At 34.8% G+C, this 27,094-nt stretch overlaps 1 protein-coding gene across 2 annotated transcripts in view; it reads left to right on the plus strand.

Moving 5' to 3' along the window:
• Positions 1 to 2,304: 2,304 nt before the first annotated feature.
• Cdin1 (CDAN1 interacting nuclease 1) overlaps positions 2,305 to 27,094 on the plus strand; it is a 223,499-nt gene continuing 198,709 nt past the window's right edge. For both annotated transcript variants that reach the window (XM_027926229.3, XM_071608070.1), the window contains exon 1: positions 2,305 to 2,649. In XM_027926229.3, coding sequence (XP_027782030.1) covers positions 2,549 to 2,649 — 101 coding nt within the window. In that variant the 5' untranslated portion in view covers positions 2,305 to 2,548. The remainder of the gene's footprint in view (positions 2,650 to 27,094) is intronic.

Genomic DNA, 27,094 nt, shown 5'->3' on the forward strand with positions numbered 1-27,094 from the left:
CCAATGAAAACAGTAATGTAACTGTGCTTTTCTCCCAGCTCTAACTCTAAACAATCTACTGGATTTGGGTCAAGATTGTAAACTGGCAGCATGTTAAAAATAAAAACAGAAAACAAACCTGGCATTTTCCTTAAGGGTTGTGAGGGTGAATACAGGATAAGAGCCAGAAAGAAGAGTTGCTATAAAAATAACTAGTGCAAACATCCTTGAACTGATGTTTTCTATAAAAGTCTGATGGCTGTGAATTGGAAAGAGTAAAGTTGCAAAGGGGAAAGGAATGGGGGTATCAAGTGGTGTCTGCTTATTGTCAGCTAGCTTTCACGTAAAAGTCATGGCAGGGTCAGCAACAAACTAGCCAGGTGGCAAGTCCAGGCCATGCTGCCATAAATAAATAGTTATGTACTAATGTCACACAACCAGAGTTAGATGCAAAGCATATGGGAAGAAAACATGCTGATGTAAATATTCAGGAAAAAAAAAATGATGGTTATTGAATTCAGGATGCCTGAGAAAATAAAGTGGTGAAATTTTAATTTTTAAAATCTCCACTAAAAGATTCTTCAAAATGTAACGAATTTCTTAAAAAAAAAAAAAAATCCTTAACCTTTGTGCTTAGGAGAGTATACTATTTGGGTACTAATTGCTGAGAGTTGGCAAGACCATAGACTCTGAAACCAAATTTTGGGAGTTTAATCCTTACCCCAGCTTCTTATTTTTTCTCATGACCTCTGGAAAGTTCCTTAATCTTTTCATGCCTTACTTTATTCACTCTATACAAAAGGGAGGAGGGGAATGATAAAGGCAATAGAACCTGCATCACAGGAAGTTATGAGGATTAAGTGAGTTTTACATGGGAAGTCTGGAAAACAAAATCTAGTAAACACCCTGTCCATTTTTATCAAGTAGTTTTACTTGGTTTACTTTGTTTAGACTATTTGCTGAACATTATGCTAAGCAATCCTTACTTGTCCTACCTTATTTAATCTTCAAAACACCCCCATGAATGAAAAATCAATTTTATAGACAAAGTAACTGAGGCCACAGTGGATTAAGGAATTTATCCAATGAAGCATATCTAAGCTAAACTTCCAACCCACACTTTATTCCATATGAAAAGACTTCAAACCACTTACGTTTTCTAAAAGCTAAGTTCTTTTTCTTTCATTTGTTTAAATGTTAAATTTTAAAGTGAAGAAGGGCAACAAATGGACTCAAGAATCAAATTAATTTCTTAAAAGGGATGAATTACAGTGGATGGGGTAGAGAGAGAAAATGGGAGGGGAGGGAGGGGGGATGGTAGAGGATAGGAAAGGTAGCAGAATACAACAGTTACTAATAGGACATTATGTAAAAATGTGGATGTGTAACCGATGTGATTCTGCAATCTGTATTTGGGGTAAAATTGGGAGTTCATAACCAACTTGAATCTAATGTATGAAATATGATATGTCAAGAGCTTTATAATGTTTTGAACAACCAATAAAAAAAAAAGTCATCTTCTCTGTGAAACCAAAAAAAAAAAAAAAAAAAGGGATTAAAGGAGGGGCTGATGTTCCAATAAATTGCCTTAGGAGGGCTGAGATCCACTCACAGCACATATAGAAAACAAAGGATTAATTCAGTGACTCATTTCTCCAATTATTGGATGCCTGTTTTCTGAGATCTAGGTTTAGGAAGACAAGATATGATTTTAGTCCTCAAGCATCTAACTGTAGGGAGTGAAAGTAACATTCTTTAGTGTCCTTTGTTGGTTGTCTGCTGATGTAATATTTAAGTCGGGTATCCCACCAAGGACCAATTGCCTTCCACGCGAACTGTAGAAGTTATAGGACTTTCCCCAAACACGCCAACAAATGGACTCAAGAATCAAAACTGTATGCTTAAGGCACGCAAATGCAGTTTACAGCTCGGCTCATGATCACAGAGTGTGGACGTTTCTTCGCAGGCTGGGCCCTGCTTGAGGCTGCACCTAAACTGCAGCGACTGGGAACACATTCAAATTACGCGCTCTGGCAGAGGCTTTCGGGGACTCAAGTTGATGGCTGGCAGAGCACTCACGAGCCTTCTTCCTGGCCCGTGAGAGAGGTCTTTCTGGCTTTTGGCAACAGGCGGGGCGTGAACTCCAGGAGCAGAAGCGATCGACCCCAGGTGGGCGACGCTGAGCATATCTGCTGCCGAGACCCAGAAGCTGTGCCCTCCACGCCGGCGGCTGCTACTTCCTGGTTGGCGTGCCCTTACCTGACATGGCGGCGAGTTGCCTTGGCCTGGCTCACTGCGCCTGCTCAATAAACTCTGCCAGGGCAATCGCGTCTGCAACCCGCCCCAACCGAGGAGGTGCCGGGTGAAGCCTGGGACACGGCGAGTCTCCGTTTCTCCTGTGCTACTTTGGGGTGTGCTTGTGGGGGGGGGGGGGCGAGGACCAGCTAAGGAAGACCAGGACCTTGGGCCTTGCCGCGGTGCGTCCACCCCCACATCTCCCGGCGCCAAGGCTGCTTGGGCCCAAGGGTGTTGTTTCCTTGTCCCGCCTCCTCCTGGTCCCTGGCCCAACATGATACTGACCAAAGCCCAGTACGACGAGATAGCCCAGTGCCTAGTGTCTGTACCGCCCACCAGGCAGAGCCTGAGGAAGCTGAAGCAGAGGTTCCCCAGGTAAGTGCCCCTCTCTCCCCTCTGGAAGCCTTTTGCCTGCAGCAGCTGTGTCCAGTCACTCTTAGGAACCACGTGTCACACATGAGTCGGGAGTAACACAAGTGTCAGGAGATCAAGGATGGTGAAAAAGGTGTTTTTTTCACTTGCCTTCCTCACAAAACTCTTAATGGATGAGTCCTTTGAAGCCTCCCAAGGGCTTGCAATTAAATTCAAGTCTACAAATACTTACTTGATATGTGTTAGGTGGTGGGCACACATAGTAGGTGTTTCCTAAATGTCCAGTGGTTACTTGACAGAAACTAGCGATGGAAGATGGGTGACAGAGGCTTCACAAAGTGACATAATGAATTGTAAGTTCAAAAGGAATAAATGGAGGACCACTTTTCAGTTGGGCACTGGAAACAAACAAGGGAGCACAGGCCTAAAGGGGCCTCATACCCTTTGACTGGCTCATAATGTTGACTATCCAATTAAGTGATCTCAAGGGTGCTTGGTACACTCAGAGACTAGTACCCCAGGGGATTCCACTTTAAGTCATTGGCCACTTGAACAACTAGATCTGAATTTTTTTTTTTTCATATGTGTACATATTCCACATGTATTTCTGATTTCTCTCCTCCCCTAAACTCCACTTCTTTTTTTCCCCCAGTGATTTTAAGATTATCCAATTTTTTAAGACTTTAAGAATTATATGATATAGATTCCTTATTTTAGGGGGAAACAGATCAGTCATTACTCGAAGAACCAGGACAACCAGGTTATTGTATTTATGAAGTTAAAAGTATAAAATTTTTGTGTATTTTTTTTTTTTTTCTGAACTCCAAACCAATTCCAAACCTATACCATTTTGCTCTATGGCCTTGGGGCCTTGAGCATGGTTATCCCTTCATGAGGACTTTCCTGTCTGATGTATAGCTCTTGACTAGACATCACTATACATGTGGTTGGTTTATTTGTTTTTTAAGGAAATAGAAGTGATTGGATGATAGGTATTATGATAAAAATTGAAACACAAGTTGAAGGTATTTTATTACTACCTCAGTTTTCTGTTGAACTGGTTTTCCTAGTCTATAAAGTGAGGGAGTCTCTCTTCAATATTACCCAGATTGAATTTAGGGCAGTATTTATCCCTTTATAATCTTTAGGATTTTTCAGACTTGCTAACAGGGAACAAAATTGACAAATTAGAATTTGATTTTCTATCATTAACAGTTGCCAGTTTTGTTCATGAACAAAGAAACAGGTGAAGGCTGATCAGTCAAGTGAAAAAATAGATATTTCTGGGCAGTTTTAGAATAGAGCATATATATATATTTATATTTATATATTTATTTATTTATTTAATATTCTGGTCCCATTATGTACATATATTACTACTTTGTATTTTTGCATTGCTTTCTCTTTCTTTCTTCCTTCTCTTTCTTTTTTCTGTCTTTTTTCCCCATAGAAAATTCCTGTGTTCTCTATAAGAAGTAACCTCCCCAGTACTCAGAGCAGCATTTTAAGAAGATTCCCTTCCTTTGGAGTACCATACTATCTTGCTTATTTTTTTATGACCTTTCTTTCTTATTTATGATATGCCCAAATATTTTTTACTTCTCCCAAGTACTATTTAGGGGATAACTCATTTAAATAAATTTTCCTGTAGAAAGAGAATAAGTCAAATTAATTTGCAAAAGAAAGAATTAATGATCTATTTAGTAGGTTGGATCAGAATTCTGTAGCGTGATTTTGGAGTTGGTTTCAATCAATTTTCATTGCAGCACTCTTTTACTTAGTGTTGAAAAGGTTTTGGGTAGGCTTTAGACTGAGAACGTTGGTTAGGTAAGGATCTCATTATAATTTTTGATAGCTTGTAGAGGTTAGACAATGTCAAAAATTCCAGGGAAGGACTGAAGATGTAGTTCAATGGTAGAATGCTTGCTTGCTTTGCTTGCTCAAGCTTCTGGGTTCACCCCAAGGATATCCCAGAGATATTTAATGACCAAACAGTGCCTAGAATACAGTTTTTTTTCCTCTCTTAGTTTAGTGTTCTATACTTAGCTAAGTGTAACTTTAATATTAATATATACTTAGCTTTAATATTAATAATAACAGTAGCAATTATTTTCTTGGTGGATGGCATTCACATACTTGGAGTTCTAGTCTTTTTTTTCTTCTAGTCTATTTTTTAGTGCGTTATCTTTGCTCATTTAGTTTGTAGATCTTATTCCCTTCACAACATACTATGAGCATATGAACATGCTTCATGTTTAAAAATTCTTCAAAAATTATTCCAAGTAACCAATAATATTATATTTTAGTTGTATTATCCAATTCCTTATTGTTGCATTCAAAGGTTTTGTTTTTCTAATTTTTAACATAATTTTTATTTTTTGTACATATACAGTGTCAAATCTGATTGTCTTCTTTAGGCTTCTAGAAATTGGGAATGACCATATCATAAATTCTTACCCTTTTGGTTTCCAGATCCCTTTACACTATAAAAATGTGTTGAAGAAAAAAGAACTGTTGTTTATATAGATTTTATCTGTAGATATTTACCAAAATATAAATTAAAACTGAGAAATTAAAAAATATTTATTAATTTATTTGAAAAGCAGTAAACTTATTACTTGCTAACATTTTTATGAATAATAACCATAATTTAAAAAAAGTATTGAGCAAATGACATTGGTCTACACTTTTACAACTCTTTAATTCCTGCCTTAATAAAGAAAAACATCTGCTTTTGCCATTCAACTTGTTATATTGTATTTGATTAAAGAATATTAGAAAACTTTGGTCTCAGATATATAGTTGGAAAGGGAACAATAATAGACTTTATAGATAATTGTGAATATTTTTGATATTATACAAAATCCAACAAATGGTATTTATTTATTTATTTTTTGGTGATGGGGATTGAACCCAGAGGCGTTTTTATCACTGAGCTGCCTCCTCAGGCCTTTTTATTTTTTATTGTGAGACAGGGTCTAGCTAAGTTGCTGAGGCTGGTCTTAAACTTGAGGTCTTTATGCCTTAACTTCCTGAGTTTCTAGGGAGTCTCTAGGATTATAGGTGTGTGTCACTGTACCTGGCAACAAATAGTATTTTTAAAAGGTCATTTGCAAAGTGGAATCCAAAACCTGAATCAGAACTTTTCACATTCTTGCATTATAATCCTCTAGCCTGTTGTGAACTATGAATGGATCTTTTACCCATGCATGATCTTTATCATCATGCATTGTTCATTTGAAAAATATTGGTTGTGAACTCTTACAAAAAATCTTCCAAGTTTTGTCACCTTTTATTATACAATATCAAAAAATCACATTTGTTAATAGCGCCACTGGTCTCATCAGAAGTCTGTAAGATCTGATGCTGTCAAGCTTACAGTGATGGATATGAGCTTTCCAATATTTGAATTTTCCCTTGAAAGCTCAAATTTTATCGTTCGCAACAAATGCTATCAGTTGTTTTCCTGGAAGTGACAACCTCACGTCATTTATTTTTGAGAAAATGTCTGCCAGATACCCAAATCTGAATAATCATACTTTGTTCATTGTTTATTGAAGTAAGAATTGCATGCAATGGAAAAAGTGGCTAGTTCAGCACTCAAACAATCATACAAGTGCTTTCCCCTGAGACAACTGTCATACTTCAATATGCAGTAAATGTGCTTTGTATTTACTTATTGTCATATAGAATTTTAAAAGGACAAGATTTAATATAATTAGTGAATATTCTTAAGTGAAGCAGACACTCCCTCTCTTCCTTCTTTTCTTCCTTTTTTTCCCCCTGCAAATATATTATGGTGAAGAACATAGTGACTGCTAGTGCAATTATAGTGCTCTGGCCCAGGAACTGGCAGTCTTACCCACAGTTATTTTACCCTGTAAGTTCAAATGTCAATACAGGGGGAAAGGCAAGTAATATCTTACTATTTCTATAAAAATAGTTTGACCTATTAGATCCCTGAGAGGGTCTCAGTGATTCCAGGAGTCCATCCACACTTTGTCAACCACTAGCTATTTCAAATCAAAGAGTATTCATGTTTTGAAGGATTTTGATGTGTATTGACAAATTACTATCAAAAAGATTGTACTAATCCTACTACTAGCAGAGCATGGGAGTGTCTATCTTTGCAACTTTTACCAGCATTGAGAAGAGTCAGTATTAATCTTTAATATGTTAAATCAAGAATGACATCTTGTAATTAGCATTTTTAAAATTATAATACAATCTTCATTTTTCAAAATGTGTTTTGATCATTTAATTTTCTTCTTGAATTACCTGCTTAGTGTCCTTTGCCTAATTTTCTATTGGAGTGTTTGCTGTTACTGTTTGTTGATTTGTAGTTATTAATTGATCTGCATATGATAAGGCTGTTCATCTATTATCTGTCATATTGTTACAGATACTTTCCCAGTTGTTTGCTCTTAAATATTGTTCTGTTTTTGACAGGTTTAACTTAAATTTATGCTTTAAAAATGTTTTCTGCATTTATGCATAGAAAGTCCCTTCCTATCCTAACATTAAAAAAAACCTTAAATTTTATTCTGAATTTTAAAAATAACTTTATTATTTTAAATTTTTAATCATTCTGGCTCAAATTTATTATGAAATAAATTTATAAAATAAATAAATGTTAACATATGCTAAGAAGTGTAAATGTAGTTTGATTTTGTCTCCAGCTTAATTTTTTTCTTACTCTCTGGCTTCTGGGGTAGCTTCATTTCTGTGTGACTTTTTTATCTTCACTAATATTAAAAAATTAGGTCTTTCCTAGTCATAACATTGAACTTGGGCAAACCTTTTAACCATTCTAGTCTCAGTACCCCCTATTTAAAATGAAGGTGTAGCACTTTGTGACTTCTAGTATCTCAACAACTGCAAGATTTACTCTGTTGTTTTAGGTTCTGCAGTGTTATAGTAGTTGTATCTAGAACATGGAGCATACTTCATGGAAGTAGTTGTTGAGGACACATTTACTGATTTGCATTTTACAATTTTTTGCCTAGACCACCTTATTCAGGTAGAAACTCCCAGGCCAATCAGCTGTTACTTATAAGATTATATTTTACATTCTAATTTCTTCCCCAAACATTACATATATATTTGATTATATGTTATATATATTTTTGAAATGATTTTAAACTTACAAAAAAGTTGCAGAAATAGTTCAGAGAATTTCCATATACCCCATACCCAGCTTCTTTTAACATTTACATCTTATACGTAGTATAATTGTCAAAATCAGGACATTAATTTTAATGGAATATAGTTAATCTACAGATCTTTTAAAATTATTATCATAATTTATTTTTCTGTTTTTCTCCTCAGTTCTTATTGGTACATTATAGTTGTACATGTTGATGAGATTTATTGTTACATATTCTTAATATGCACACAATAAAACAATATAATGAAGAAAATACCACTCTGAGCACAGATCTTTTTTTTTTTTTTTTAAACTTTGCTATTTTTTTTTTCACTAATCTCCCTTTTTTGTTCTAGGATCACACATTGGATTTAGTTGTCATATGTTAAGTCTGCTCCAATCTGTGATGGTTTCATACTATTTTCTTTCTCCTATGATTTTGATACTGTTTGTGTGTGTGTGGTATGGGGGATTGAGTCCAGGGATGCCCTGCCACTAAACTGCACCCCCAACCCCTTTTTTAAAAATAATTTGAGACAGGGTCTTGCTAAGTTGCTTAGGGCTTCACTAAATTAATGAAGCTGGCCTTGAATTTGTGATCCTTCTGCCTCAGTCTCCTGAGTAACCAGGATTAGAGGCATGCACCACTGTGTCTAGTGATTTTGATACTTTTTAAGAGTACTTACCTATTGTCTTTTTAGAATGTCCCTCTATTTGTATTTGATGTTTGCTTTCTTAGAAGTTAAATATTTTTGGCAACAATGCCTCAGAAATGATGTTGCGTTCTTCTTAGTGCATCATATCAGTGGTATATGACTTCAGATGTCTTTTTTTTTTTCAGATGTCTTATTATTGGTGACGATAACCTTATCCACTTTGTTAAAGTGATGCCTGTCAAATATCTCCACTGTAAGGTTACTGTTGTTTATTTTCCACATCCAAATGACTTGTTTCTTACCACACTTTTCCCCAAGTGATTTTAGTATCCATCATTGGTTCTTTCGTGAAACAGTTATTACTGGTATTCATGTAATGGTGATTCTCTGTTTTACCAGAGTATTTGTTTAACCAGTATCATGTGCTACTGCCATTATATGTGAAACAATCTATCCTGTAATCAGCCCATGATTTTCATTGGGTTTATAGAGTTTTCCACCACTCAGAGCATTTATTCTGTAATAATCCAATGTGTTTACTGTTTGTGAACTATTTAGATTAAAAAAAGATAATATAATTAATTTTGACTTACTTGCAGTCTGAAGAAAGAGTATAAGACATATCCAATGACTATGACAAATGAGAATCATAGAATGTTAGAAATCAAGGACTTGTTGAACAATTCCTTTGGTTATGGTACGTTAAGTAGAATTCTCAAAGGAGGAGATATACCTTTGTTAGAAATTCTTCTGCTGGTAAACTAAGTCCTTTGGCACAAGTTCTCTGAATTCCCTTAGCATGCATTAGTTATTTAGTTGCCGTTCTACTGAGTTGTAAATCAACCCCTGATATTATAAATCTCTAAGCAGATAATTATCTATACCTATTGCTCTATCTTTGCCCATAAACATAGTACTCAAGTTTTTCTGATGTGCCTTTCACATTTCTAAGCCTGATTTTTTGTATTGGCCCACAACATTTTCTACTGTCTTCCCACTCTTAGATCAAAACATAGGTAACCATTCATTCATATGAGTGGCTTTAAATTCTGTTCCTGTGGAATATCAAAAGTAGTAGTTAAAAGCTTGCTTGGCTGAGCTCCTTGTGTTTAAAATAATGTACTTGGTTATTTACCTGTTTTAATAAGAAAACAAGAGCCAGTGATAGTTCTACTATATATTTCTCAGTGTTAAACTTAGTGATTCTTGGTAGTGATTTAGGGTTCCAGTCTGGTTAGGAGTGGGCTAGGTAAGGGACAAGCACAAAACTTTACTTAAAGTTACATTTATTTGGTCTTGGTTTAATTTAGTGCAATCATTGGCTACAGTTGTCCCCGCACCCCCAAAAATGCTCCCTATGGGTGCACATGATACATTTGTTGAAGATGTATTGACTTTTCCTATAAGAAGTCTTGTATTCCACTGTTCTTGCTTCCTATAACATTTTGTTCTTAGGAAATGACTTGGTTCTCTCTCTCTCTCTTTTTTTAATCTGACTCACAGTTGTTTCATCTGTAAAAGGGGGGATCATTTCCTTAGCTAGGAAGTAGAGGAGGCACAATTCAAACCCAGGTATCTATCCAGAATCTAATTCTCACTCTGTTGCCTTTCCCTGTTCATTCCCCTAGGCCATGGTGCAGATTATGTGAAACATGGTGCATAAAACACTTGACACAACTCTTGGAAAGTTTGGAAGAATTGGTAAAATATGATTATTGTTTAGTCCTTGTCTACAATAGTAGAAATGTCTGAGTATAACTTTTTGAAACATAAAACCCAATTTTACTTTAAAACAAAGGCATTAGATTTTGCAAAAAATAAAAACTATTTACATGGATTGGTTGATTATAAGTATGGTTGTGAACACATAAGATTTGATCATCAGTTGAATATAACCAAGATAACAGAAACTTGCCTTCAGTATTTCATATTTGATATATAATGGTATTAAATTTTTTTCTTCTTTTTTTGGTACTAGGGACTGAATCCAGAGGTATTTAACCAGTGAGCTATATCCCCACATCTCCAGGCCTTCTTTTTTTTTTTTTTTAATTTAAAGTTTGTGACAGAGTTTAAGCTACTGAGGCTGGCATTGAACTTGTGATCTTCTTGCCTCCTGAATAGCTGGGATTACAGATGTGCAACAATATGATTCGTTAAAAAAACAACCTTTTTAATTTAGATTCATTAATTTTTAAGAATCATAGTAGATTATTGCAGTGGATAATTGATACTGTAGGGCTTGGTTTACTAAATTGAAATATTATTCCTTTTGGCTTTGTACCTTTCAATTGAATTGGAAGTTGATTCTCAATTTGTGGTTAATTTTCTACACTTCTGATAATGTTGTGGTAGGCCTGATTCCAGAATAATGAGTAAGAATGCTCATAAAGGGAGAAAAAGTCTTTTATTGAAGTGGAAATTCTATTGGTGGTTTTGCAAAAGAAATATAATTAATTTCCATGACCTTCAAAAATAACATTAACTCATACACTCACTCACAGAAGATAACTGGGGGTATATCTGCATTGATCATTAATTAGGTTGAAATGTCAAAGAAGAAAATATTATTTTGTGTTTTTTCTTTAATAATTTTTAAAAATACAGTTTTTTAAATTTCATAAGACTTCAGGTTTTTATTTTGTTGCTGCCTTGTAGTTTATTTTTATTTTATTTTATTTGTAGTTTAGTTTTAAAGACTCCTGAAAGGTTATTTTGTTAATGTCTGGCTCCCTTGCCTTCTAAAGGACTTGTATAGCTAATATTAGATATTTGTCCTTTTTTTGGATTTGTGTAGCTACAAAGTGAGATGAGCTTGAATTATTGTAAAGGAATGTTTGAAGAAAACTTCAGATAATGTTATTCTGAGAAGAATCCATATGCTGATTATATTTCTTATTAGTTTTGGGGGAAGTTTTCATGTTCTTAAGAATAGTGATTTCATTTTTAAATCTATATTCAGTTTTCTAAGGAATAACTCATACCACAATGGTTGCTTGTAGAATAAAGAATAATTATGTATTTCCTTAGCAAAGAAGATTCAATAAAAGTACAGGGTAATAATATTTTATTGTTTAACTTTCAACAAATATAAGCTGAATTTATCATTAATTTTTTTTATACATTTTGTGCATTTTTGCCATATTGGTTGAATTTTCCTTAAAAAACAAAATAATCATTATAACATTTACTTTTCTAGAGTAAGTCTGAAAAGTATCTTACTATAGAAAAGTCATGACAATCTTATAGGAGATGGGTAAATAATACATTTTCCTTTGTTTTAATTATGTTTGTATTGAAAGGAGGTGGTTTCAAGTGTTGGATTGAAGACATTTTTCTCCTTTTCCCTCTGTTAAGTTAGTAAATTTCTTATACAGTGAGGTGGTTTGCAGTGAATATACTAAAGTTGTCGTGTGGAACTTCTAACTGAATGACAACTCTTTATTTTTGGGGGGTAGGGAAACAGAACAGACAACTAGATTCAAGATTGTCGGGTCCATGGGTTTGAAACCAGAATGGAACAACTTGTGCCCCATGTTTATTTAAGAGGGGTACCTGATGGTCATGTATCCAACCCTTTCCTAGCCACTCTGGGAAAATAGGACCTGCCTCAACACTTCTCTTTCCTCTCTTTTTCTAAATATATATATATATACACACACACACACACACACACACACACACAGGACCTGCCTTAACACTTCTCTTTCCTCTCTTTTTTTCTAAATATACACACACACACACACACACACACACATACACACATACACTTTCCTCTCTTTTTCCAACTATATATATAAATAGGACCTGCCTTAACTTCTCTTTCCTCTCTTTTTCCAACTATATATATATATATATATATATATATATATATATATATATATATATTTATTTATTTATTTAATTTTTTTTTAGGTGGACACAACATCTTTATTTTACATTTACGTGGTGCTGAGGATCGAACTCAGTGCCTCGTGCATGCTAGGCGAGCATTCTACCACTGAGCCACAACCCCAGTCCTCCAACCCTATACTTTTAAGAGGCATATATTTAGTAGATCTTCCTCATAATCCAGCACTTCTTCATGCCAAGGAACTGTGACATGGTTTGCCACGCTTTCAAGTACTATTTCTTGGCTGAATATGAGTATATAAACTTCATATGGTGTTTAAACAGTAACTTGATAAATATCTGGGGTTTCATTGAGATAACTGAGGGCTCTGCAATATTTTATCCAAACCAAAATGTTAAGATTTCTTAGGAATTGTATCATGGGTTCGAAATATTGTAATTCAGTTGCTAAAATGTTTAAAACATTAAACTTAGAGTAATAAGTTCAAGATCATTAGAATAAATATTTTGAAACAGTAATTTAAATAGAGGAAAATGTAAGATAGATTCATGGTTTTTGATATCATTGGGCATGATATGTAAGTAGTGTCTTTCTTTGGGGCATTATGATATGTAAGTACTGTCTTTCCTTGGGGCAGTTCTGTGTGAAGTCTAGTCTTATTTGAGGTTGTTTTGGGAGCATAAATCATACCCAAGATTGAGACTTAAAATACCTGGTGCATTGTCACTGAGTCTTCCCACCCCCAGTTTACATTTATTTTTTATTTTCAATTTTTTGGTTATTTTTAAGACCTCTCCTTTGCTCTAGGAACAAGAAAGGATAAGATAAGCCAACTCTAATCTTGAATTTGTTTTATTTTAGGAAATAGGAGGTATAGCAGACCTGTGTTATTTACAGTGGTTAGTATTTAAGACTGTTGAAAATCTCCAGATTTGCAGCTAATGCTGTATAAGAAAGCAAAGTATACTAACTGTGGGGTGCAAGTATTTGGTTAAGCTCACTTATGACATAGCAGTTGACTTGCTTCTTCCCCAAATCTGCCTAACAGTATGAAAGATTCAGATTTATACTCAGCAGGTTCATGAATTACTGTTTGTCATGGATATTTTGGTCACTTTCAAATAGTCAGAACTGGGCTTGTCAATCAAGGAATGCTTTAAGATGAATAGAAATGCAGGATGAACACACTTTGTGGTTTGACATTCATGGTTGTGCACCTTGGCCTCCTTTGATTCTTTAGCTTATGACATGGAGTGTAAGACTCAGGGGGAATAAAGCTCTTCTCAGGTGGTCTCAGTATAGATGGGATCTGGGAGGTGAAGTATTACAGAATTGTGTCTTCCTACAACTACACATGAAATCAGACTTTTCAATTTTCTGTTTCTGTCTGATAATATTGGTAGGGAAAGCTAATAAAACTTGAAACTAACTTACACTTCCAGTCTCATTTAGCTAAGATGCTAAATGGACTGGAGACATGAGACATATGAGTCAGACTGTTTGTTGTATAACATTAAAAAAATCCTATAGACTCTTATACCCTATATATAAAAACTTATATGTAACAAATAATTCACAAATGTCACTTTTTCATGAAGTTAAAATGATCTAGACCCATAGTTTATGAGGCCAACTAATGCATACATAACGATAAAAATAATTTTAATCTCAAATTTATAATAATTTGAATTTTTATTTGTACCTTGGCCCAGAAGGTCCTGAGTGCCTCGTTCATTATTTCAAACTCAGTGACTTACAATAGAGTGAACTAGTTTTGGGTCAAGATAGCAATTACAGATGATCTGATCAAATACATTAACATTATAAATGCAAAAACTGAGTGTGAGTACTGCCCCACGATTTGACTCAGGTTCCTAATTTGATTAAGTTCTGGAGGTAAAACTCTCCATTCATGCCCTTCAGTTGGCGAACAGATTCCTGACCCTCTAGGGGTCAAGCAGATATCATTGACAAGTGAATGAATGAGGCTGACCAGGTTGGCACTGTGGCAAGATAAAGCATGATTTGTGCACTAAGAGGCAGTTAGCTACCCATTGCGCCAGCCTCCTGCTGCCAGGCAGGAATGTGGTCTAGTGCTGCCAGGTCTTCTTAGAAAGCAGTTCTGGGTTTGACATTTTTTTTTTTTTTCAGAAAAAAATAAAATATCCTGAGTTTTAAATGTTGTCAATTTGTTTGAATTTTTAAAGCACTACGTGGGCCAACATTTTCCTGGCCAAACAGAACAAGTCTGTGGGCTGAATTTGGCCCACAGCCAGCGGGTGCTGGAGCTCTCTCATTCCCGCTCTTGGGAGCTGATAGTGAGCATCTTTTCCAGACTCTACAAGCCGCAACCTCACGTTGGTAGTTGAAATTCTTTTATGGTGGGGGTGTTGATACCACAGAAATTGGCAAATGACATAAACCTAGGCTCTCCTTCCCAGTGCCTCTGCTTTCTGCCACCAACCCAAAGACAGTTAAGCTTCAAATACCACTATGATAGTGCACAGTTTGAGACTTTTGTACTATATATCATGGCTCCCTGCCATGTATCTTACAGAAGTTTCTTAACCCAGTTTGTTCTGATTATTATAGCCCTTTTTTCCTTGGGCTCAAAATTCTTCCATCTGTATCTCATTTTTTAAATATATATATATATATATACATATATATATATATATATTTAAATATATATATATATATATATATTTAAATATATATATATATATATATATTTATTTGTGTGTGTGTGTGTGTGTGTGTGAGAGAGAGAGAGAGAGAGTCTTGGTCTTTTGGTCTTTCTCCTTATTTTTTCCCCACCATAGTTAGCGTGGGAGCTAGAATTTCAGTCTGGTACCTTAGCAGTACCTAGTATATTGTAGGGATTATAATATATTTCCTAATGGACATTTAATTGAACTGAGCTGAAGAAATGCTGCTTCTTTTATTCTTAAAAAGCCATAGATTCATGTCTCATTTAGGAAAATTAATCCCTTTCACAGTAGATTAATTAGCTAAGTTTAGAGACTTTAGAGTGATTTTTTTTTTTTTTTGGTAGGAATTTGGAAATGGTGCATTGGTACATGTGAGGTTTTATCATGTCCAAAATTATTTCTAGAGAAACTTCGGGTTTAGACATTACATTTCAATTGCCAGGTATTCCAGTACAAAAAGTAAATAAGCATCTCTGCAATTATGATAAAAACCAGTGGGACATAGTTAATTGATGCAAATTGATTTAGTATGTAGTTTTCTAAAGACTAAATTCTTTTAAGTATATTTAGATATATTTATCTTCTACATCTCTAGTATCAGTAATAAATGAATACAGCAATATACAACTAAAACAGAAGTGGTCAATAAAATTAACAGTGTTAGGCAAGACTAAGTGTATTTTAGAATGACAAATGAATTCTGCGAGGTAGTTAGCCAGTGACGTAGTACTGAGTTTGGCAAGTTACATACCCTATGCTATATCTAGTTTCATTTATTCAGCTTTCTCTGCTATGGTTAATTATTTTATAAATTTATATGAGGCAGAAGTCTTATCATTAAGAACTCTAAGAGGCTGTTTACAGTTTTTTATTTTGAAGGCAGTTTTATATAAGAACTTGGTTTCCGGAAATAGACATATAAATTCTGGGTTCATGACCTGCTGGGTAATCTTGGGTAGGTTTTTTCACCTCTTTGTGCCTCAGTGTCCTTATTTATAAAATGGAGTTATTATGAATTTTGAAATCAACTAGTACATGTAAAATGATTAGCACAATTCCAGATACTGCGTTGGTTGCAAATACTGTTGTTATTATTACCATTATGTTTTAAAAGATACTCCTTTCAAAGTATAGTTATAATAAGTAGATTCAGAAAATTAGTGCTGAAAAAATTTTTGCCTAAAACCAGCTCTTTTATTTTCTAGGTTTTTAAAATGTCTTTGTTTTGTGCTTAGGGTGACAGGAGACCTATTTTTAGTAAATTGTAAAGTTGAATCCCCCTGCCCGTGATAATAGAAAAGGGTAATATGACATGATTATTACATAAGAAAGATTAAGAGAATGTTAAAACCAAACCATATTAAGGTATTTTCTAGCCTGATTATTTTTTTTAAATGCAACCACCTATATTATTAATTTTTTTTTTTTTACTTTCTTGCCTAAAGTTGGTGATTAGGCCTTTATTAAAGACACCCGGGTAAATCCCAGTTTTGGAGGCATGATTCTGCTTATCATGAAGTAGCTTGAAGAGTTCACCTATGTCTTCTGGGACCTGGAGATTTTTACAAGATGACCCATAACATCACATGAACATAAATGTTGATTTAAGTGTTAAATATAGGTATTAATCAAGGTAATTTGAAGAATGAGTTTTTTAAACAGTTGTAAAATCATTTATCTTACTAATACCAATTATAGGAGACCACTGGTCAACACAAAGAAGTTGTGTAAACTTTTTTTTTAAAAAATGTCACTTTATTATTCCTTAAAACTGTGGTTTATATTAATTATAATGTGTTCTAGAATGCTGCTTTCAAAGATTTCCTTTAATCTTATTCTCTAAGTTCTATTGGTCATATAATTGCAATAACAATGAATTGGGCAGTATAGTTATTCCTGCCCTTCCTTTTCTCCTTTGTTTATCAGAGAGCATATTTCTCTAGGTTCTAGGTCAAAGAGATGCTCAGGTGTAGATTGACTTCACATAAACTGCTTAGGCCAGATTAGAATAAAACTTCTTAAATAGGTTAGAGATCTTGGTATTTGAGAAAATAATACCTAAAAATTTGAATTGCATTCTGATAAAAATGTTGCCTATACTCAAAGACTGTGGAAGTAAAAGTGATAATTATGTCATGAATTGCATTTTGGGGGACAATTATTTGCTATCAACTCTTTTGAAGCCTTTAAATAAGAGTTTGTTATTTTATTTCATCTGTCAAAAGTGTAAAAAGTCTAGATTTGGTGCATTGTCATGAAAAATATTTTATTCATGTGATAGCTTTTGGACAATTGTATTCTGCACTGTATTACAATGGCACAGTAAATTGCTGAATATACTGTCTGCTGAATATGACTTTACCATGAAAAATTTGATGCATAGAGAAGGAAAGGTTGGAATATATCAACCTTTTCTGACAAGGGACTTTGAATTTTGACCTAATACAGGTGACCTTTGTGCGCAATAAAAGTGAGCTTAATCTTGAGGTTAAGGTTAAGGTGAATAGCAGGGCAGTGTGGTGGAGCTTATGCTGTCTGTAGGTGCTCAGAGCCTATCAAGCTATTGGCTAAATGGGAACCTGGCACTTTTTTTGTTGTTGTAGGTGTTGTTTTTAGATTTTTTTTCCCCCACATTTCAAGCTTATTTATAGAAAATTGTTTGGCTCTTTAATACTATTCCATTTCCTCAAAGCTCAGCATTGTTTAATTGTGGTAAGTTCATCTGTTTCTGTAAAGTTTACTGTTTCTGAGTGAAAGGTATGAGTGTGCTATTATAATCTGTTTCATAGATAAGCTATAGCTAAAAATAAAAATGTTCTATGCCTCATAGAAAAGACAATGGATGTATGTAAACTTGAACTGAAAATATATGTTCTTTTAAAATTTATTTCATTTTAACAGTTTAGACTTTGTCATTTGACTTTGGAATTGTCAGATTAATTTTTAAGTGGTTTATCCTTTTATATAGATTATAATTAAGTGAACTCATGTGAATTATTGTCTTAAAAGGCACAGGTGATTTAGAGATTGGTTAGTCCCTTGGAATTTCCTTTGAAGTACATTGGCTAATTCACTTACATTATAGTAACATAGCCTGATGTGCTGATATAAAATATTTTCAAAGTTTTACCTGTTATACCTAGAAGGAAAATTGTTTTAAAACATAAATTTCACTACTATATACCTCACCATCACATACCTTGGCTGTTTTGTCATAAATGAAATTATACCCTAGCAAACATTAGGCCTCCAGTGTTACAGTATCTGAACACCTAGTGAATATTCTCCCCCAATAATTGGCTAGAACAACAAATACTTGAGGAGAATGTCAGAGACTCTAATGGAAAGAACTTCTACTTTTTTAATCGAGCCTGCAAAATATATTCCCTGGGACTGATCAGCTCTGAAGCACTGAGGTTTGATGATTGGAATGGCAGGAAACCATGCTTTCAGGACATAACGAATTGACGAGGCCATCCATCATTTGTTAGCATACGCTGAAACGTGGGCTATGTGTGCAGAGGCCTGTGATTTAGTAAATACTTGGGAGATGAATAGAGCTTACACACAAGGGAAGATATTGCTGTCCTTCAGCAGTCTGAGACCCAGGCGCCTGCTGAGAAGGCCATCTGACGGCACATCATCAGTAACTGGCCTGTCACAGTCAGCGGTGCCCACCGACCATCACCAGTATATTAAATGCATTTTTAATATCTGCTTCAGTAGATTTAATGAAGAAAATTTAGTTTCCATACTCCAAGCACTGCTTCCTCAAGTGTTAGAAAGCACGGACTTTTGCCTGCACACAAAAAGGGGAAGACCATGCTGGCAGTTAGGAGAGTTGATTGAAAAGGAGATTCAGACAAAGTAGTGCACATACAAAAAATGCCTTTAGTAGAGTCGACATCTCGTTCATATGAAAAAGCTCATTTAAAATAAAAAAGGGCTTTTAGATTAATTTATTAGCCTCTAATTCTCTATTCTCACAAGCTCTTTCCCTTGGAAGATTCAGCCGACTGGCAAAGGGCTATAAACCTACTGCTCTGAAAGCAAATATTAAAGAGTTGACATCATGGTTTGGCATAATTTGTCAAATGTATGGACAGAGAGACTCAGTTTTAAATTATTTTGTGTTTTGAGATACTACTGTTTGATCCTTTAGATTTTTGCATGGGAATATTATAAAGGTAGTGTTTCTCACAGTTGGTTACTTCAAAGTTTTTTGAATATTGAACATTACTTGTTGTTAATTTGCAGGTATCATTTCAGAATGAGTGTGAACAAATGAGTTACCAACTTGAGTTAAAGTGCTTTTATACTTTTTTAGACTATAATGTTTCTTTAAAAATTGTAATTTTGAAATGTTCTGTATTTTTGATAAGGCAGAACATATAGATTTGTTCTTTTTAATGAGTTTTGGTAGTTATTATTTACTACAAAACAGGAAGTCAACCAATTAGATATTTTTGCAGGCATGTACTTTAAAGGTTTCCCTCTTTAAAAAAAAATCCAGAATATGCTCTCATGTTCACAGAAGAAGAAGCTACGGAATGGGACCTATAAATCTGATTCCTGCATGTGTCAAAACAGTAATGTATTAAATGCATATTATTATAAAAATTTAAGACATGTCTTAAACACACTTACATTTTTATAACACATGGCAATATTAAATAATACATTTCCTTGTTAGCATCTGTTTGCCTTCATTGTTGGCAAGACCTATGATTTATTGCTTAAATTAATGACCAAAACCATTTTGGACCTGATATATGCCCCTAAGCTTATTACATCACTAAATAAAATAAAATGTATGCGCTTGTGACAGAGTTATTTTTATAATTGTTTATCCCTCTAAGTGCCCTATTCAGTGATTCACTGAAAGGTTCATAATGGTTGGCTTGTAACCAGAATATAATCTCAGAAAGGTAAAATATATTTCTTGTCTAGAAATAAAATGCCAGAGTGATGGTGATGATAGGGGTTCCTGCAAGAATTTGCAGCAGACTGGTTCTTTTCTTCAGCGCTGTTAATGAACTCTTGCTGATTTTTTGATATGTAGCCTCCCTACCATCATCTCAACTCTTGAGGCTGTCTACTAATGCCAGAGCTCCTTCATATAAAATAATTTTGATCTGGTCTAAAACTTCAAGGCTTAAATTATTCTTAAGATTTTGCAGGTGCCATTATCACTATGCCTTAAAGTATGCTAGGTTATTTACCTATTTTTAGTTCTTTTCTTTGGGGAAATTGGAACTTTATGGATTTATATATTGAACTCTATTTGACTTCTTAGTCTTTATCTTTCCTTTTTGAGAGTGCAGTATGGTAGACCCTTCAATATTTTTACAATAACCTGTTATTCATCTAAAGTCACTCTGCTCCTGATTTACAATATTATATGGCTTCATAGTTTTGTTACTCCATATGAAGTATCTCATTGACTGTCAGCTTTCCTGTCATGCAGTGGTAAGGTCAAATTTTGAGATGGTTCAGCCTTGTTTCTGGACTGCAATGTCTACACCTTGAAACATATGGATCTTCTTTGGGTAACTGAGTATTACTGTGGGAAGATTATTATTTTGCTGATTCCTTGGGGACAGTTCTCATTTACCTTATTACTCACAAATGAAAACCAAACTTAATTCCTAAGAAAGATATTTCTTAGTCTTCATCTAACTTTTATTGCATTTTAAACAAAATATTCCATTGGAAGCCAAGAGTTTTTTTTTTTTTTTTTAAATAATAAGTGGACCTGATAAACTTTTTAAAAGAGTTTTCTTAGGCCATGTTTTTCTGTTTTTAAATATTTATTTTTTAGTTTTAGATGGACACAATATTTTTATTTTTTTACATTTATGTGGTGCTAAGGATCGAACCCAGTGCCTCAAGCATGCTAGGCAAGCACTCTACCACTGAGCCACCCCAGCCTGAGACCATATTTTTCTTGAAAAGCTCTACTGGCCTTTTCTGTTTGGAGCTTTCCTCTCCCATTTCTGATCTTTTTACCATCCTTTTCATTTCCTTTGCCTTGTCTGGGATACCTAACCCCAGATAAAATATTTTAAAAGAAAATCAATGAAAAAGGCTCTAGGATTGAGCTCTAATCCTTCTTTCCTTTTGTCTATCTTTCCTCCCTGCCCCTTTCCCTCTCTCCTCCTGTCCTCTCCATTCCTGTCCTGCCTTTCTCCATTCAATCTCTCCTACCCCCCCCTTTTTTTTGTTTCTTGAATGTTAGAATAGATCCACCAAGACCTTTTTTTTTTTTTTTTAATTTTTTTGCTCTGACCATTGTTACTTTTACATGTTCCTTTATTTTGCTTTACATTCCCAGAATTGTGAATATCTTTGGATAGGAGCCGTGTGTTTTACCGTGGTTTTATCTTTTAGGTATTTCTGTTAGTGCCTAACAGCATGTTGTATCCCTTGATGTATTCAATGAATTCTTGCTAACTTTCAGGTATGGGCTAGTGTTCATTTTTATAATCTCTTTGGAGGAAAGGATGACTTAGAAGCACATTGGATCATTGTGCCACTATTGTTCTCTCTAGTACCATACAAAGGGCTTCCTATACTTTCCTGAGATTGTTTCTTAAGTTTTCTCTCTCTCTCTGGGTCAGGTATTTAAGTCCTATTTTAAAAAATTAAAATATTCAGTAGGCAGCTAAGTGCTTAGCCTAATGTTCTCCTTAACACCAAATGAAAGTAAATAGAACACAGACAAGGAACCATTTGTTATGTTTTAGTATATGAAGCCATGGCTGTGTAAACCTTAACCTTGTAATTTTGTGAGTTCCACTTTATCATGTAGCTAGCTGTAAGGGTAATCAAAATAAATCACGGGAGGTGAATAAATATTTTCTAGTGCATTCTCTGTGCTTTCAGAAGTGATGCTTGATCCATGAAATTTTGGTAAGTGTATTAAATAAAACAATGTGATGTGCACTGTGTCAGATCTGATAAATTATTCGGCATAGGACATTTATACAACATATGTTGAGCTGCTACGTGAACAGCTTAATGACTATAAATTATGTTAATCTGTCTTGCCATTTTTATATTTTGTTAAAATTGCACAATTTGTGGTACAGATATTTATATATTTGTGTGTAGGGGAGGGCAGGGATAAGAAGGCAGCAGAAAGGTGCAGGTCATCTCCGTGATGTTCTGACAGTGATCCGGGGCTCCTCAGCTGTGCAATGTACATAACACAGATGTTGGGGAGTCATCTGTCAGCCATGCCTCTCCTATGGAGTTAAAGTTCTAGAGGGAAAAGAATTTGACACAGTGCTGTCACTGTTACATTTTCACAATAGAAGAGCATGCAAATATTGAACCTCCTGCTTAGCAATAGTGCCCTGTCTAATGTCTGTGCTGGTTAGAATAAAAAATCATGGGTGCATCTTGGGCTCAGAGATCTGACAAAGGTCATGCTATGTTGGGCATTTGAATTGGAAATTGTCTGGACGTAGATTTTATAAAGCTCCCACTGTTGTGTATGGGGAGAATTTCCGCAGGGTTTTGTCCCTGGAGAGGCCTCTTAGGCCCTTTTCTGTCCAATGAATGAATTTAGATGTGAGGTTACTCCTGCCTTAAAACTGTTAAGTTCATTTTGCATACATCCCTAGAGAGAAAAACTGGCAGATGCTTTTATCTTGGAAGTGTTTAAAAGAAAACTGCAGAGCAGGAACAAGAGAGAAAAGGGGCCCTGTGTGGAGTCCCAGAACATTTTGGAAATGGCCAGTGTGCAGTTTTCATCAGTGTGAGGGCGGGGTGCAATATGGTGCCTGTGGCTCACAAGGGAATATGAATGTTGATTAAGCATACTCCCAGGCTTTGAAATTCTGAACGCAGTGTCAGAATAATGGATGTTGAGCAAATGTCAAGCATTTGTTAATTTCTCTGTTATTTGGAGTTTATCTACCATGATCAATCAAATAAACTAGTGCTTCTCTCTTGTGGCATGTGTCATTGATATGGTGATTAGGTGGCTAGAGAGACCTTCTGCTTTTTTTCCAGGTAACAGATTATAAACAAGTAGACAGAGCTTTTCAGTTAAAAATTTCTCTATAGCTTGGTTTAGTAGAAATTTGAATTTTAACTGAGGACTTTGGTGATGGTATTAAAATCCACAGTTACATGCCAAAGATATTAACTGTGGTGCTTATACCAGCAATGCTTAATACCAGTGTCAGTGATTCCATCTCAGTATAGTTTTCAGAAGTTTATAAAACTTTGATGTATAATTGGGTGAAAGAATTTGATCTTGAGTAAATTCTGATCTATTAACATTTGTAAGTAAACTTCTTGATCTATTTGTATTTTTGACTTTTTTCCCAATTTCTATAATTAGTTATAATTTAGTTATTGAGAAATAGTAAATAGATTTGTTTCATATGGTACAAAGTAGTATCTTTCCATTATTCTTAGGAAGCAGAGCTACACTGCTTTGATGAGGGTCAGAACGTCCTTTTCATCATTTACTTAACTGCAAATCATTGCAGAGTGGTAACATTTGGAGGTAGGAGGAGTAGTTTTTCTTTTATAATGTGAATGGCTTTACCAGTCTAGAGGTTGACATCATATCCCTGATGATAGTGTAACTTGGATTGAAAGGGGGTCCTTCTGGCTGGAATTAAGACAGATTTGCTATCAGAGAGTTGATATTTTCCTGTTTCCCATGTTCGTGTGTGTGTGTGTGCGCACGCGTGTGTGTTGTGTATGTGTTTTGGTACTTGGGATTGACCTTTATCACTAAGTGACATCCCAGTTCTTGTTATTTTATTATACTTTTTGAAACAGGGTCTTGCTAAGTTGCTGAAGCTGGCCTCAAACTTGTGGTCCTCTGTCTCAACTTCCCCAGTCGCTGGGATGATAGGCACATACTACGTGCTTTACCCAGTATTCTTGTTTTAATCTTAGGCATGTAGTTTACCTGATTCAGATTGCAGCTAGTGCCATGCTTAGCACAATGGCCATGCCAAATAAGTACCTCTGTGATTGGTAGCATAGATATTTCTGTGAAACTGGACCTCCTGAAATGTTGTGACTCCTGTTATAAAACCTCAGCGAACTTTTCCTTCAAGAGATTTACAACTGAGCATCTATAGGTCACTCCATAGCCTGTGTGGTTTCTGGTGTGGTCTTATGATTTTGTCAGTCTACCATGATGTTCCAAATATGACAATTTCCCAAGTTCTTTTGTTTGTTGATGCTTCTTCAGGTCAAAATGAGCTACCTTAACCATCTATATTATAGACCTTTGGTTTTGGCCTTCTCTGGCAGTATGTTTTCTAACCCTCTGAATAAAATCCATGTGTCCTCCTTGGCACAGAGGGTCAATGTGCTGTTTTTCTCTACTGCCTCTAGTATCATAAAAAAAGACAGCAGTGCTCACTGACTGAAAGCTCACCATGAATAACACCCAATTTCCTGACCACAGCATCACTGAATCATTAACTTACATCATACATCATAATATTCATACTGTTATTGATAGGCAACTCTCCATTTTTTCAATGTAGTTTAGATTAGAAAGGTATGTATGATCTTGTCATGATTTAAAAATGATTGTATAATCATAAGGAAGAATTTTATTTCAGTTACTACTGATTCTTAAGCACATATCAGAGGGAACACAGGGAATTCTTCCTGGTATTCAGTGGGAGAGTTGATGATTTGGGTAGGTGGTGCCACTGCCTATATATAGCCTATTAGCCCTTGCACGTCTTGCTTTCTCTTAACTCTTCTTATGTCCTTGGACAACTGAATCAACTGAATCTTTCTTTTCTCCCACATGTGCTGCAACTATAAAGAAATGGCTCAACTTTTAAAAACTACTAGAGTACTATTGTATCCTACTGGATACATGTTCTAATGATAGTCAAAACACTTTTGGGACTTTTGTTTTAACAACAGTTTTTAGAGCTTGTAGCATAAGCTTCCATACTTTCAGGGGTGACAAACCTTAGTACTTTGAGAGTGGATCTAGTATTTGTAGACAGACATCGTTAAGTCTGATAAGTAAGGTGGCTTATGCTATAAGGTGACCATAAAGTCTGCAGACATAATTATTTCTCTTTGTTTTGCAGTTCAGCAGCAATAAATTCTTTGTTATACATGACACTATTTCTAGATTTGGTGGCTACCCTGTATATGGGTAAGATATAAGATGTAACTATGAACTTGAAGGAGAGATTCACTGAGGATTCATAATAGGGGACAGATCATTTCAGGAGATTCAGTTTTGTAGAAATATTCATGCCACGGTTTACAGAGGTACTTATTTGGCATGGTTATGGTTGGTAGGTACTGCACTAGTCTCTGAATCAGGTAAACTACACACCTGAGATTAAAACAAGAATATGGCAAATAGGAAAAAATGCTAGATCTCTAATCACAAGTCTGTCTTGATTCCAGCCAAAAAGTTTCACATACAGATTGCCTTTCAGTTTAAGTTACCCTGTCCTCAGGGGTAGAACAATTACACATGGTACCTACTTGTAAAATGGTTCTAAGGTCACTCCCAAAGATGACTTCTGTTTTTGAGCAAAACCAGCATCATGGGTGATGAATGCAGACAGTCCATTTCTCCAGGATTAGTACTTTGGCCCAAATAATTCAAGTGAATTAATTCTCATCAGTTAACTGAGAAGGTGCATCTAGTTACATTACCCTTTTACTTAGTAAGCACCTACTCTCTTCCCATAACTATTAACCGTTATTTTACCCCTTCCCCCTCCCCCCAACGCTTTTCTCCTTGCTCCTCAAACATAGATTAACTACTAAGAACTTTGAGGCACCTACATTTCGTCTTAATATGTTTCCATTACCCACATCTCTGGTGGTGGTTAATAAGGCAGACATTTTAGGAGAGGAGGAAAAATGAAAGGTTAAATAATCTGCTAATAAGATAGTCACTACTTGAATACCAGAGGTGTAGTTCAATATGGGATTTTCAATTAAAACTTAAAAAACTGTATTTACGTAGAAAGAAAATATAGTTCTGGAATTTTATCCTGTAGTTTATAATACATTTTCATAAAACATTCTTTTTCTTGTACTGGTAAAGGAGTGGAAGGAAATACTTGTATGGCCCTCAGTGTTAGAATGAAATTTATACATTATTATATTTTATTTTTTTTTCTCTTTTTTTAGTATGGACTTCATATTTGTTCAAGAATTGCATAGAAATCACAGTAATTCTATGAAATTCTTTACAACTATTATATCATTAAAGTTTTTTTTAAAAAGTGAAGAGGTAAAATTTATCATTCTTTTTGGAAGGCACTTTTTTGTATCATCAAATTGTAAGAATCACAACAAAAGGCTAAATAAAATAGGAAGACTGAGATGAGAGAGTTATTGTTTCTTTATCAGTTTTTGTAGTGGGAACAAAAATGTTAAATGTCATTTTGAGAAATGCATTTGTGAGCATCCATAAATTCCTTACTTTGTTGATGTAAATTGATAAAAAAACTTTTTTTGCCAATATTTAAGTCAAATAGAAATTTAAGTAGCTAAGTATACTTAAACATTATTTGATGCTTAGTAATTATGTATCTGGTTTTAATGTTTTTTCAGCAAAACATTATTAAAAGACAAGTTCCCTGCAGCAAATGTTTAAAACCTTCACAATATTTGGGATTCAAACAACTAGTTAGAGTGTGATCTGAAACTTAGGCAGCTTGTCTTGGGATTTGATGCTGAATTCCACCCTGAAGAGGGTAGTTACACACGGCTATGTGCACCCGACACATGCAAATGCTAAATACAGTAGCAGCATGAGGTCTCTGTCATTAACAGTAATTTATGTAATGAAAGCCACCTGGCTGTTTTTTATAATTAATTGCTTGTAAATAATAAATTTAAATATAATTTATAGTTTTCTAAATTTGATTACTGAATAGACCCAACAGCAAACCTAAAAAAAAAAAAAAATTGGCAACTGCATGATTCACTTTCATCACATACACACACACACACACACACACACGTACACACACACATATATACACACATACTTGTGTGTGTGTGTGTGTGTGTATATATATATATATATATATGTATTTTTTTAAGTAAA

The sequence above is a fragment of the Marmota flaviventris genome, chromosome 2, assembly GCF_047511675.1.
Source record: "Marmota flaviventris isolate mMarFla1 chromosome 2, mMarFla1.hap1, whole genome shotgun sequence".
In the NCBI taxonomy this organism is placed as follows: Eukaryota; Metazoa; Chordata; class Mammalia; order Rodentia; family Sciuridae; genus Marmota; species Marmota flaviventris.